This window comes from Polyodon spathula, unplaced genomic scaffold (genome assembly GCF_017654505.1).
Source record: "Polyodon spathula isolate WHYD16114869_AA unplaced genomic scaffold, ASM1765450v1 scaffolds_3719, whole genome shotgun sequence".
Taxonomy (NCBI): domain Eukaryota; kingdom Metazoa; phylum Chordata; class Actinopteri; order Acipenseriformes; family Polyodontidae; genus Polyodon; species Polyodon spathula.
The window spans coordinates 13,463-27,981 of record NW_024475178.1 but is presented as its reverse complement, the minus strand read 5'-3'; the positions used below and the strand labels follow the sequence as shown (position 1 = coordinate 27,981).

The window sequence follows — 14,519 nt, the reverse complement described above, 5'->3', positions numbered from 1 at the left end:
TTTCACGTCTGGTAATGTGCTTTTTTTGTACTTCATGCAGCAAGGTTTACAAGGAAAGGTAAACAGCCAATTTGGGATTCTTTTCTGTGCCAGTGTCTCACAACAGTCAGGCAGGATAATGCTGCAGCTCTATTTGACAATAGCCACCTGGATGACGAAGACTAACTCCAAGTTGAACTAACATGATTTTTTCTATTACTTTATATATATATATATATATAATATATATATATATATATATATATATATATATATATATATATATATATATATAAATATATACTCAAAGAGCAACTGCCCAACGTTTCGATATGTTGTACATATCTTTCTCAAGGGAGCCTGTGTTTGAATCAAAACATTGGAGGTATTTATAGGTGTTTGACGGCATGACAACTACTTGTTATTGTTTATATTCAAATCCATGATGTATTCTTATATGATGTAATGGTGTTCTATATGTGACTTCACTTTTACTTATAACTTTTAAATCTGTATTAATTCTAATTAACATTATTTTATATAAACTTATATTTATATTATCAAGCAATGCTGGCTGTGAGGATCAGCCTTGATATAGTCTCCCCAGCACATCAGCATGCACAACTTTTGAATTAATTTTGTCTATTTAGTTATTTTTAACTTTGAGATATTTATTTGAATTAGTTAGTTCATTCTTTTCTGTTGAGTCTCGCTGGCATAATTGTTCAGTCTATTTATCCATTTACTTTCTTTTATTCTTCTATATGTCGCATTGTCTAATTTTAGCTTTTCTATTACTACAAACTTTACATCATTTATGTCATGTCCTTGACTGGTGAAGTGCTGTACTATTGGTTCATTCATTTCTTTTATTTCCAATTAATGAAAGGTGTTTCTGAATTCTTTTATATAAAGTTGTTCCATTCTCTCCAACATATTTTATTTCATCACATTTTTCACAGGCTATTCCATAAACAACATTGCTATTTTTACAGTAGATGTTAGTTTTTAGTGGATATGTGGTGTTCTTATGTTTAATTATATTTTTACTTTTGTCCATGTATTTACAAACTTTACATGTACTAGTGCAAGTATTTGTAGAACTTATTCTGTCAATTATTCATTTGTTTAGTGTGAACTAGAATATCACCTAAATTAGCTTCTCTTTTGAATGCTACAACTGGGGCCTTAAATACTTTTTTCAATTTTTCTGAATTATGTAGAATCCGAATTATGTTTCCAAACTATCTTAGAAATATTGGGCAAAAGTTTAGAGTACGTCATTACTAATGGGACTGTCTTGACCTTTTTAGCTCTATTTGTATAATCTAGTAGATCATCTCTTTTTAGTTTATCCACTTTTCTTAACTCTGTCTCTAATTCTCTCTTTGTATCCTTTTTTTTAAGATTTGTTTTTAATACATGTCTTTGTTATACATAGTCACTTTCTTTAGAGCATATTCTTCGTATTCTTATTCCTAGACCCTTTGGGATTGCCCTTTTAGTGTGTATTGGATGTGCAGAGGACATGTGTAAATACTGGTGCATGTCAGTAGGTTTATAGAAAAGGTCAGTCTCAATTGAACCTTCAAGTTTTACTATGATATCTAAAAATTCTATTTCTTTTCTTGTCTATATATATATATTTGTCTTTATTGATTAATGGCACTGGTAAGCTTGTAAATTGCTTAGAATTGGAAAGTGTAAAAAATTGTATTTACACTGTAATATTTCAATACCTGTTGTGATTATTATTGTTAATGTTGTTCTGCTGGTGACAGAGCAGTAGTTTGTTATGTATTGAGCATGTTGAGCAAAGTGTGTCTGATGTATGACGATGTATTGCTGTGTTTGGATTAGGGCATTTCCCTTACTGAAGTTGCTGTAGCTACATGTGGAACAAGGGTTTTGTTATACCAATATGTTTAATAATCTTCCAAGAGAAGGGGTAATACTGATGTTTATTCTTTGTTTAGTTTAACGATCGTGTTTGTAAACAAAGACAGTATTCATGCAGGTTAAACAAATACGTATAACTGAGAAGAAACATGTGTAATGTAAAATACATAAATGTTTATTATAAATGGAATGAATGTTAAATATGTTTATTTTTGTATAAAATGATCCCAGGTTTAACCGGTTACTGAATCATTATTTAATGATTATTTAATGTCGTGTCTTTCCTTAGGAGGGAGCACTAGTACTATTAGGTGGTCAGTTGTGAGCTTGTCTTGTGAATGTCAGTCATTGTGTACAACCTGATAGTCATTTGCAATCTGAGTGAAGTATCCATTACAAAAATAAATGTTTATATCTGTCAACAATTGCAAGTAGCTCTTTCCTGCGTTCTAAATACCTCTGTGTTCTTGATAGAATAATGTGATTGTATATAAAATTGCTACTGTGCTGCATTGAAAAAAATATATATTAATAAGAAACATGTGCTACAAATCAAGGATTACTGCATACCCTGGTAGCTCTTCCATTCTGAGTGCAGGCTATCGTTCCATTAAAAAAACAAAACAAAACAATTTGCCACATTTTTAGGCCTGTTTTTTAGTCACATATGTGAACGCACAAAGGTGCCTTAAACCGCAAATATTAAAGGTGTTGCAGAACTAAATATGTGGCAGCATTGGGCCAGCACAGTGGTGTGAACGGGGTCTATGCAATGCTTTCAAAACCTTTTATGACTGAGAGTCTAAGAATAGTCTTTTTTTCTTTTTGTATTATTTTCTCTAAATTAGTTAATGAAAACCTCTAAGATGACTGAGTCAATGGTGGACTATGCTTTATGCTAATTTGTATGATTTATTTTTTTTTGTAAATACTGTAGTAATGTGTGTGGTTTTTTTTTTTTTTTTTTTTTCCAGTTGTCTGACACTCAAAAGTCATTCAAGAAGCTTCAGAGTTTAATTAATTCTAAGAGTGCTGAACTGTCAAAGGTAAGTTGCAAAACGTGTTTAATTTTAATTACAAATTTTGTATTCACTTTTGGTGATTAATAAACTCTTGCCTTGCATTGCTTGTAGCCTTTTAAACACAATATAGTATGTACTGGTTACTGCTGCCCAGAACTAATCAAAGTTCAATTTGACCAAGAACCACTATTTCTATCTGACTGTTACGCTTTGTGATTTAGGTACAAACTTGTTTGGAAGAGGCCAGACTAAAAGAAGCAGCAGTAAAAGCTGAACTGCAATCTGTGTTGAAAGAAAACAACACTTTAAAAGACAGTAACAAAAATGTAAGTATCGAGATACAGGAGCAAATGCATTAAGTTACTAATTTTAATGCATTTCTTTGCACAGTGATTGTGAATTGTGTTAATGAATTCATATTTGTTTCCCCCAATTTCAGCTATTGAAAGAGGCCAGAAGCTGGGAAGAGCAATACAGAGAACTTTCTGAGCAAATGAAAACACTCCAGAAGAGTCAGAAAGATTCAGAAGACACTATTGCACGTAAAGACAATGAAATAAAGGTGCGTCTTTTTTATGCTCTACCTAACATTATTTCCATTCTGAAAAATGTAGTTAGGTGCTCATTACTTTTTAGCTTCCACAGTACATCCCAATTATGATGAAACTTGGAACAGACATTCGATAAATTATATTTCGGGCTTCTGTTCGGATTTTATTCATTTTTCATTAATTTTTCGGTGCTTATTTTTAGCTATTTAACTTTTTTGTAAATCGTTATTTTCTTTTTTTCGGGGCTTTTGCTTTTTATATACTGCATGAAATTCTACAGAATTTTTTTTCTTGTCACAATATGTGTTAACTCGACAGTACTTGCAAACTTCATGCACCTTCTTTCCTTTTCTGCCTTCCACAACTAAATCCTTGTGATCACGGGCATATGCTTTGGGGGTTTCTGTGTGTTTAGGCATTTTTTTTACATTTTGCCACAATTTGCAATTCTTTAAGTTCAATGAGCATGTAACTACTCCCTGTGGAATTGCAATAGCTTTAAATCTTGCGAGAGAACAATCCTCCACTCTAGTAATTGTTATACTGTTTTAAAGTTCGCAGTAGTGTTACAATCCTCCAATAGAAATGTAGGAATTTGCTGTCACTCAGTAGTTGGGATGGGTTTAAAGTATTCAGAACGAATCAATGTGAGATGCAAGTCAGAAAAGAGGGACTGCCATTGTGTTTTTTTTTTTTTTTCATTCATTACTGTATTTTATTTATTTTGTTCACGGGGAAAGGGATCATGTCAACATACTGAGTAACTATTTCCAGCGTTTTTGTTCTGGTGTTTGTTGCATATGCACCGTTTTCATTTTTCTTGGTTAAAACAGAAAATCAGAAGCCTATGAACTGACAATCAATATACAGTGCCTGTAGAAAGTCTACACCCACTTGAACTTTTTTCACATTTTGTTGTCAGTGCCTCAGAGTTTGATGCATTTAAATTAGGATTTTTTCCACTTATCTACACACCATTCTCCACACTGTTAAGGGAAAGAAAGTTTTTATTGACAAAAAATATATATTAAAAATACAAAACTGAAAGATCATAATTGGATAAGTCTCCACCCCCCCCCGAGTTAATACATGGTGGAAGAAGCTTTGACAGCAATTACAGCTTGGAAATCATGCGAGTCACTACAATTTAACACAGATTGCGGCCACTTTACTTTGGGTGTGAATTTGAAGGCGATTGGTTACACCTGAGCTAACTTAGGATTGCTATTACAAGGGGGTGGACACTTATCCAACCAAGCTATTTCAGTTTTTATTCTTAATTAATTTTCTACAAATTTCTAGAATATTTTTTTTTCACTTGGAAGTTGTGTGGTAGGATGTGTAGATAAATGAAAAAAAAAAAAAAAAATTAATACATTTTAATTCCAGGCTATAAGGCAACAAAAGTTGAACATTTTGAAAGGGGGATGTAGACTTTCTGTAAGCACTGTATAATGATACTGTGGTTGGATAGTTTTCACATGAAGGTTTTCACATGAATGCCCCTAGGTCTCAGAAACCCTTACTTGTATTTGTTTAAAATGACTTGAATAGGAGCTATTCCACATGAGGTAAATAAAGCCTCAACACTGATAGATTTAATACTTGTAAAAAGAAATGCCACCCATCTGTCACAAAATAAATGAATAAAGACGTTGACATGAACCATTTGTCTAATTAACAGGAAGTTTCTTTTTTAGTAAAAAAATATGGGTGAATTTAATGGGCACCTCCTTGTGCTGACAGTTACTTTCATCTTATTACAAATGTGCCAGTGTAAATTACATTTGTGGTTGAATAAATGTATTGGTGTATGACGCAAATGTTTTTCGAGGTTTATAGGTGGAAAGTGTATGGAAACTGTAAAAATAATACTGCTGAATGAAAATTAAGTATAAAAATGCAGCACTCCTCTTACCCTCTCCAGTGACTCTTGTTCAAGGGTAGTTTATGTATGGTACTTCCATACAGCATCTTGCATATTCCAGTGCTTACATTGTGTGTTTGCGGCTGTTAAGTTGTATATTTTATTTTTGTAGGTTTTGTCTGATTGCATTACTGAGTTAAGACAGCTTGAAACCGAAGCTAAATGTGAGACTGTGGAGTTGCAGAAAGGAGATGCCAAGTCCAATGAAGAAACTCAAGGTGATTTGTTTGACTATGTTAACATTCCTATAGGTCTATATTGTAAAAACATGTCTAATTTATGTAGTAAATTAGTGTTTTACAATATGCACAATTTTAAATCAAGATTACTTTCAGGTAAAAAGAATGATGCCATGAAGAACAAGATAAAACAGATGACGGACGTGTCACGGGTAAGTCTGACTTTCTTTCATTGACCAATAAATGTCTACTACTCAATTGTCTCTTTAGTATTGATGTATTCTAGCAAAATAAACCAGATACATTTTGTACAGTAACTTACTATACATTGTCTAGTTAAGGATGCACTTCTTATGTTGCCATTTTTTTGACCAAAGGTTTGTATCTACAGTTACATATTATTGGTTCACTATTTGCTGTGGACAACACACATCCCCTGTTTACACGAGCCACTTTTAAGCTGACCGAGACGGCTTGGTTCTTTTTTTTTTTTTTTTTGTAATGGTCTGTTTTTTGGTTTACTGTGAATGCAGTGGTCCCCATACACTCATGGGCAACGCCCCCACTGTCAACATCAAACAGGCACAGACAACAGCAACAGGAAGTTTGCATTGTTACTCTGACAACAACCAAAACTGTATTTGACAGAATGCTGAGAGAGTTTTATAATGTGAAAAAACATTTTATAATTCATGTGGGATAAAAGTGAAACAAGCCTACTTGCCATAAAACTTAGTTAGAAATAATACTTTTCACACATCTACAAACGTAGCCTGTGATCGTATTTTGATACCTATCAATATGAAGAAATGTTTGGTTTTTATGGGTATCCAACTAGAATTAAGCAAGTCATTACAGTAAAGTTGCTAAGAAAATGAAAGGTTTCCTTCACACAGTGGATACAGTCTTTTGTTTAAAAGCACTGTGCTTTTCTGCAGGTAGTGCTTGTTTAATTATGTACACCACAGCACTAACAGTTATACAATTTGAAAAATAAAGCTGCAAGCTTGTGGACGTTTTAATCAATTTAAATGTGCAGGCTTTATGTTTTAAATGTGTCATTGTAAGTGTTTTAGCCTTCATTTTTTGTCCCAGTCAGAAACAGTACAATTGTTAAATCTTCCCAGTTTGCTGTTGTATTCACATTTGTTTTACGTACAAAACCGTATCGATGTGTTCAGCGAGTTTTAACTGCAGAGTGATTTGTTGGGTGAGTTGGCGCCATTCAATATAAAATAAACAATCTTATGCGCTGTGTTTTAATTCAAGTTGTTATGATCTGCAATAAATGCACTGTGTTTAATTTGGTACTTAAATTATGATTGTGCTGTTATATACTGTTATTTTAACGGCTTCAGAGTTGCTATGGCGTCCGTGAATTGAAGAAAGAAATATAGTCCTCGTTTTTTTTTTTTCTGGAAATCTGATAACCCTAGATATGTATATATAAAGCACTAGCTTCAGGTCCAGAAGCACTTTACTTTTAAACAAAGGACTGTATTCACCCCCTACAAGGACATCTTTTGATCTGTATTTTAAATAGTATCATCAACAGTACCATGATGCATTGTTAGTATGTGGTAAATAACCTTGAGTGCTGGGGGAGAACGGACACAATTGAAAGTCACATAGGGGAAAAAGGGGTGATTTGATATGACGTCATCAGGCGCGCATTACAGTTCAGGGGTTATGCCTGCGCAGACTGGGCCAAAACCGTCTCAGGCCTGTGCTCAAGTGTAAACAGGTGGCTCAAATGATAATCTTCTAAGCTGATCGACTCTGAGCCAGGAAGCTGTAAGTGTAAACGTACTAACACTGTATTGGAATCTTTGGAAACTGAAGTTTGAATATGATCAGGGCAGAAATTATTATTATTATTATTATTATTATTATTATTATTATTATTATTATTATTATTATTATTATTATATTTATTTTGTTTAATAGACATAGTTTCACAATCAAAATATTTGACTTCCTGAGGTTAGATAGTATAAGATTTGTGCTAATTGTTTTATAATTAGGATTCCAGCTGTAATCTATGGCTGTTTCATAATACATGTGATTTTTTTTTTTTACATTTATCTTTTTTTATAGATAAAGACAACTCTGACAATTGTTGAAGGAGAACGAGACCGATATAAGGCAAAACTACTGGCTGAAGAAAATTCCAGACACCAACTGGAAGGTAGCTTGTATATTTGTTCATGCTGAATGTTTCTACTCTAAACCCATTCTAGAATAGTATTTAAATCCAGGCTGTTTTTCAGAGCAAATAAAAAAGCTGGAGCATGGTCATGCTTCTTTGAACAGCGAGAAGTCCCATCTCGAAATTGAATTCAAGACCATGCAACAGAAACTGGACATCATGGATAAGTTGTACCAACAGAAAGAGAATGCACTCCAGCAGTGAGTATTCAAGCAGCTGTCTGCTGGTAAATTGTTGGGAGAGGACAGTGGTTCAATTCATTGCCTAACTGTTTCAAATTATATTTGACCCCCTTGAGGAATAGCCTTGATTTGTTTAAACTGCATCACAGTCGTTTAATACAGTAAATAGGGCCCTGTACGGTTTAACGTCAGCCTCAGTTTGTTACATTTAAAAAGGACTACAGACACTTAAACAGTATGTAATGGGATAACTACAGATTTGTATTATATTTGCAACACTTAAAAGGGAATGATAGGAGAATGCTTGCTTCTTTACAGAAAACTAACACAGGAAGAGTATGAGCGTCGTGAAAAGGAGCAGAAACTATCTGAAGTCGATAGCAAGGCTGTGCAAGCACGAGAGGAATTAAAGATTTACAAGCAAAGAATTCAAGAAATCAGGGAGGAATTACAAAAAACAGACCGCTTTTATAAAATTCAGGTATGTTTGTTTCAGAAGGTGTGTTTTTTTTTTTTTTTGTTTAGTTTTTTTTGGTTTGACAGTTGTACAGATCCAACTCGGGATACAATTCTATTATGTAGCTAAAATGGTCACTTGTTGTCCAATGTATTTCTGAGAAATACACATTTTTATTGGTAATCTGTAAAAGAAAAAAAAAAAAATGCTAATTGAAATGAATTGTGGTTTACTTGCTTTTGACCTATTGCTTGCAATTTATCTACGTTTTTTTGACTGGCTTACCAATTTATTTTTTTCTTTTTCTTTTTTTAAGATTGCATCTCATGAAAAGAAAGCACATGAAAACTGGGTAAGTATTAAATGCCATCCATATATATTAAACACAAGTGCTTAATTTAGACAAACGCTATGACTAGAAATAATTGAAAAATACTTGAAAAAACGTTTGTAATTTCATTTTAATTAATATTTCTTAATGGTAAAATGGCGTAATACTAACCATTTTGACTTTATTTTCAACAGCTTAATGCACGAGCTGCTGAAAGGACTTTAGTGGAAGAGAAGAGAGAAACTTCAAACCTAAGACAAAAGTGAGTTGCATCCAAATTGAATTTTGGGAATTCTGTGTGTTTGTAATATCGTTTCACACTAAACGTAATACCCTAAAGCAGTGGTTCACAATCTATGGTCCACGGACCACTGGTGGCCCCCTTCAGTTGGTCCTTTGAAAGCTTACATAATTACTGAAAGGAAGCGGCAGCATAGTTTAGATCCCACTGCAAACCCAAAATGGTAGACCTTAAAAAGTCAGCTACAGAAGTAGGAAGAGAATGCATACATGGAGAATATATCCAAATTAAAAAAAAAGGTCAAAACTCTCCATCGTGTAGTTTTGGAGTGTCTAAAATGTATTCTTTACGAGGTAGTTTTCGTGCATTGTGCTCGTGTGCACTTCACACAGCAATTTGTAAAGTGAGGGATAACACATGACATGGCGTGCGCTGCATCACATTGACTTACGGCAGTATTTGGGTTGGAGGCATGAAGTGAAGCTGAGTGCCTTCAGCTAACAAAGCTGTTAATGCAACACAGCGCACAATTCCTGGAGTGTGTTATCACGCTTATAAAACAGATACAATAAAAAAAAAAAAAGATTTGTTATATATCCTTCCACTTTGGAGGAAAATAGTTCTTCCCAAACAAGGTTCTATTTGTTGTAAACATTAAACTGGTGGTTTTCAATGTTTCCATTTATTGTAATTAAAGTGAATGAAGCCTCCGTGCTGGTCTCAATCTCTGTGTGAACAGAGCTGACATAACCCATTAAGCCTTGTTAGTGACCAAGCATTTAAAAATGCCAGTCATGTATTTTTGTTGATAATGAAAAGATACAGAAAAGGAGGCAAAGGAAAAGTTGACTATTTCACATTACAAAAACACATTAATGGCATTTTTAAACACTTGGTCACTAACAGGCTATCATTGCGGTTTATGCTGGCACTGTTTACGGAGCAATGAGACCAGTATGGAGGCTAACATAACACAATTTAATAGCCTACTCTAGACCAGCAGAATTACACACTGAAGCATAGAATCTTTTTTTTTTTTTTTTTTTTTTTCTCAGTAAATCTGTGTTATTAAAAGTAAAGTAGAACCTTTTTTTAAAACCCCAATTTTAAAATAACTTTGCCCACAGAAACAGGCCCACCCAGCACATTAAAACAAAGGAAGGCAAACGGTTCTTTTCATATTAGTGATATTTTCCTGTGCGCTTATTTTTCAGTAAGCTATACGGTTTATTTTGTGGTCCATCGAGATTTAAAAAATAAATAAATAAAATAATCATCTGGTGGTCCGCGAAGAATACGTTTGAAAACCACTGCCCTAGGGGGAGTGCCATCTGCTACCGTTCTTCACACCAGAGGAAAATCTTATCAAAGTAATTCATTGTGTATCGAGTAATCCTCAAAACAGAATGAATTGCTTTGTGATTTAAAACAAAAGTGTAATAGGTGTAAAATACCTCACTTCCTAGTCAATACCAAAAATGCATACCATAGCAAATACCTAGCATCTACTAAACTGATACTTGCATACATTTTGTAATAAAAAGCATACACTAACAGGGTTTTCAGAATACTGTAATTCACTAAATTTAGCTCTCCACATTGTGCTATTACAAATATCTAAAATATGTCACTGTGCTTGCTGTGGTGTATTTACTATTGAAAATAGCAGAATGAACATGCTGCAATTTGAACTTCGTAGTTTTGTTTTTCAGTAAAAAAAAAAAAAAAAAAACATATTAACAGACAGGTCTTCTGATTACAATACATGCTGTCGGATCATAAAGTTGCAGTCCCCAATTCCACACACATTTTCAGCCAGTCTTGTACTGCAGGGGTCTTGATACTCCAAAGTCAATTTGTTGATCTTGTCTTGCTGTGAGCAGAGCTGAAATAAAGCTCTTTCATTGCACTAATGGAGTACTTTGTCAGACACTGCAAGCAGACCACTACTAGTCTAGCATATGTTTAAACTATCCAAAATTGCGCCAGAATGAACCATTATAATCATTTTTTTCAAAAATATACACACTTCCTCCATCGGTGTCCCTTACTACCATCTAAGTGCCACATGCCTTAAAATTAATTGAAAACTCTGCACTAATAGTGAACTGTAATTAAATTGCTTAGGCTTCTTTCTCTATGAGCATAAGGTTCATTCCACTTTGTTTCTGTTTTTTGTTTTTGCACTGATTATATTGAGGTGTATGTGCTAATAACACAGAAGTCTGCTTTTTGAAGAAAATATTTTTGTTAAATACACTGCAAGTTCTGGACCTGGTCCCTTCTGGGAATGCAACAAGGAGTGATTGCACATTCTCATTATCACTTTACACAGCTGTCAAGTTCAACTATTGGTATCATCCGGTTTAAAAAAATAAATAATAATAAAATACTGGTTAGCAGGCATATTTGTTGTAAGTTCAATCCATGTGTAATGCATTCTTTTGCATTTCTATTATTATTTCTAGGAAATAAGTGTATTTGAAATTATGGCTAGTGAATCATTCTTTCTATTTTCCCCAGACTTGTTGAAGTTAATGATAAACTCAAAGAAATCCAAAGAACTTCCCTAATTAAATCAACCCCTGGCCGCCCAGATAGACAGATCCCACCACCACATAGAGGTAAGATTGGGTTGTTACATTTTCACATTTTCACTAATGAGACCAGCGTTATTTTTTTAAAACTAATATTTTTCCCTTTGTGTTTTTAGGTTCATATCACCTTGATCATATGATATGGTAATTGTATTTTCTTTTTAAAACCAGGCACACTGAACCATAACAACTGCTACGGCCCACCTCCTGTGAGTGGAGGTGACCCTTCCCACCCACCAATGATTGAGGGCCCTGGGCACCCTCCTTCTGCTCCTGTGGGCAGAAGAGAACCCTTCGGTAAGTCAGGTAGTCTAACCAGTAGAATTGTAACCCTTACCATAAAAACTTTTTAAAACTACTTTTTTCTTCCAAATAATTGAATACATTGTAGAGATGCTTCTCTGTATACACAACTGTATATGTTAAGAGCAATTCAGTTTTTCAGTTGGAGATGCCAAATGATAGGCAGAAGGATTCTAAGACAACCATTATTCAAGTTTGAGACATACTCACTGCAATGACTGTATTTATAATTATCTAACAAATTGTTTGAAAACTTCCTACCTGCTGCTGATCTACTGTTCACGTTCCAAACACAGATCGTGCGGTACTGTAACCCCTGCTTCTAATCTTCATATACGTACAGCACTTGCTCATTTTATTTTCTAAACCAAAAAATTAAGGTTGCAACCTCTTCCCAAAAGGATTCTTTTTTTTTTTTTTTTTTTGCACACCTGCAGGGTATATTGTGTCATTTTCAAAAATGTATTCACCTGGTCCCACCCCAACAAGTTTGTTGAAAATAAATGCTAATTTCCTCCAAATCAAAACATTGCTCAATGAAATACTTAATTCACAATTCAGATATGTAGATGTATATCATTTTAAAATGACATACTGTCCAAGAAGTCCTAAAACTATTTTAAATTCACTTTAAAATGTGTTCATTTTAAACTTGACATTTTTCTGTGGCAAAATTGTTTTTGTCACGTACATTTTGTTAAAAGAATCCATCTTGCATTATGTTAACATTTAATTCCTTTCACAGGTCACATGGATGGTCAATTTGGTCCAAGAAGACCCCCACCTGAAACTTCCACACGATTTTCTGGCCCTGAACGTGGACTTCCACCTCCATTCAGAGCAGGTATGCTCATGCAAGATACTATGCTTTTTTAAATTGATTTATTTTACAGAGAACTGTATTATGTTGGCCTGAATTGTAACTAACTCATAAGTACATTTTATTTATGTTCTAGATGTTGGAGAATGTGCCCCACCATTGATTTCTAGTGGCCCAAGGACTTCCTCGCCTAGCATTCCATTGGATGACTCGGTAAGTCAGCGAGATGGTTTGATAACTAGTAATACAACATAAGTTGTCTCTTCTTGTATCTCTGTCCTGTATTTTTTCTTTCTTCATTCACTTTTTCCTCTTCTGTTCAAAAGCAAATCCCTGTTGAACCTCAGGCTTTATCTTCTTCCCCACCAAAAGAACCAGCTACTGTGAGTATACAGAGCAGGGTTGCATGGTGTATGTAACTAATTGTGGGGACTGATATGCTTTATAAAAATGTATGTATTTATATGGGGAGCACACCAGAAATGTGGATTATAACATACACCACTAACGGAAGAGGGCATAGTTCAGCAGCTTTTCCCAAGTGCACCTGCTTTGTTTAAATTAAGCCAAGTAATTGATTTTTTTTAATTCATTTTTTTAGATGAACTCTAAAGCTGAAGATGCACCATCATTTCCAGGGGCTCCGATCATGAATTCACCAGTGACCGGTCCTGCACATCCACCACCATCAAAAGGATTTGCCCCTCCACCAATGACCAGACCTCCCAACGGATATGGCCCTCTGCCCTTCGCTGGGCATCCTCTACCTGTCCCAGGCCCTCGCTACAGACCTCCACATCCAGTTAGAGGACCCTATGGTCGCATGCTATATGGACCTGCTCCGCCCTGGAGTGGTAATACTTTAAGCATTTTTTGTACACCACATTTATTCATGTGATTAATTAGGCAATGTTTTTTGTAACTGGAATATCTCAGTCATGGCTAATTATTTGTACCAGGGCTTTATAAACTGTAGGTGAATTTTAGTTCATCAAGGATCAGTTTCACCCGTCAGTTGCCATTTCTTAGTGTGATCTGTCTCGTGGTTAAAAAATAAATAAATAAATAAAAAATCCTTTTTGGAAAAGTGCCAGGGAATATAAATGGTATAACCCCAACTTTGAAAGTCCATAAGCATTATAAACAATTTTATAACAGTATATTTAATCTCAGTATCTTTGCATCACAAAATCCTAAAACTTTTTTTTTTTTTTTTTTTTTTTATCTCTAGGTTTGTGGACACCTCCACCGCACAGAGACTATTGGCCAGGACCTCCCCCTCCATTTGGCTTAAGGGATTTTGCACCTGGAATGAGAGACTTGCCCTCTGGTTTTCCACCACCACATGGACCTTGGGACTATCCCTTTCCACCCAAAAACATGCTTCCTGGGACTGTTCCTCCACCAGGCATGAGAGACTATCCAGGCCCACAAGGTCCACCACCACAGATGGGTCCCAGAGACTTCAAAGCAGGCCCCCCAGTACCACAACAGATGAGCCCAAGGGACTATCCTCCAGGCCCTAGTTTGCCACCACAACAGATGCAACCCGGAGACTTCTCAAATTCACAGAATGGGCCATAAATTTCACCTAATGGTGGTATTTTATTCAACTAAGCAGAGCAAAAAACTGTTTCTGTTCTTTTATTTTTAAATTCTGCTTTGACAATAGTAAAAAATAAATTCATTATTATACTGATGTCTTGTCAAACTGTGTTTGGAATTCAAGCAAATGTTAAATGAAAACATAGATCACTTCTGTGTGGCCTATTACTGTGCAATACATATTTCAATGCAACAATAGGTCAACATCGAAATAACT

The 14,519-nt window shown here is 34.7% G+C and overlaps 1 protein-coding gene across 1 annotated transcript; it reads left to right on the top strand.

The window, feature by feature from the left end:
- Positions 1-4,946: 4,946 nt before the first annotated feature.
- On the top strand, positions 4,947-13,528 carry LOC121312227 (transport and Golgi organization protein 1 homolog). The gene is made up of 12 exons (XM_041244170.1): positions 4,947-4,979; positions 5,491-5,596; positions 5,714-5,769; positions 7,655-7,745; positions 7,828-7,966; positions 8,267-8,429; positions 8,722-8,757; positions 8,931-8,998; positions 11,501-11,601; positions 11,746-11,871; positions 12,623-12,721; positions 12,834-13,528. Exons 1-12 carry the CDS (start codon positions 4,947-4,949, stop codon positions 12,950-12,952), a joined length of 1,137 nt encoding a protein of 378 aa, XP_041100104.1. The 3' UTR covers positions 12,953-13,528.
- Positions 13,529-14,519: the final 991 nt, after the last annotated feature.

Excerpts from the sequence above, each read along its gene's own strand:
- LOC121312227 (XM_041244170.1), top strand. The coding sequence starts at position 4,947 with ATGAATGCCCCTAGGTCTCAGAAACCCTTACTT. Across the intron at positions 11,602-11,745 it reads GATCCCACCACCACATAGAG|GCACACTGAACCATAACAAC; the intron begins GTAAGATTGGGT and ends TTTTAAAACCAG. Across the intron at positions 11,872-12,622 it reads GGGCAGAAGAGAACCCTTCG|GTCACATGGATGGTCAATTT; the intron begins GTAAGTCAGGTA and ends TTCCTTTCACAG.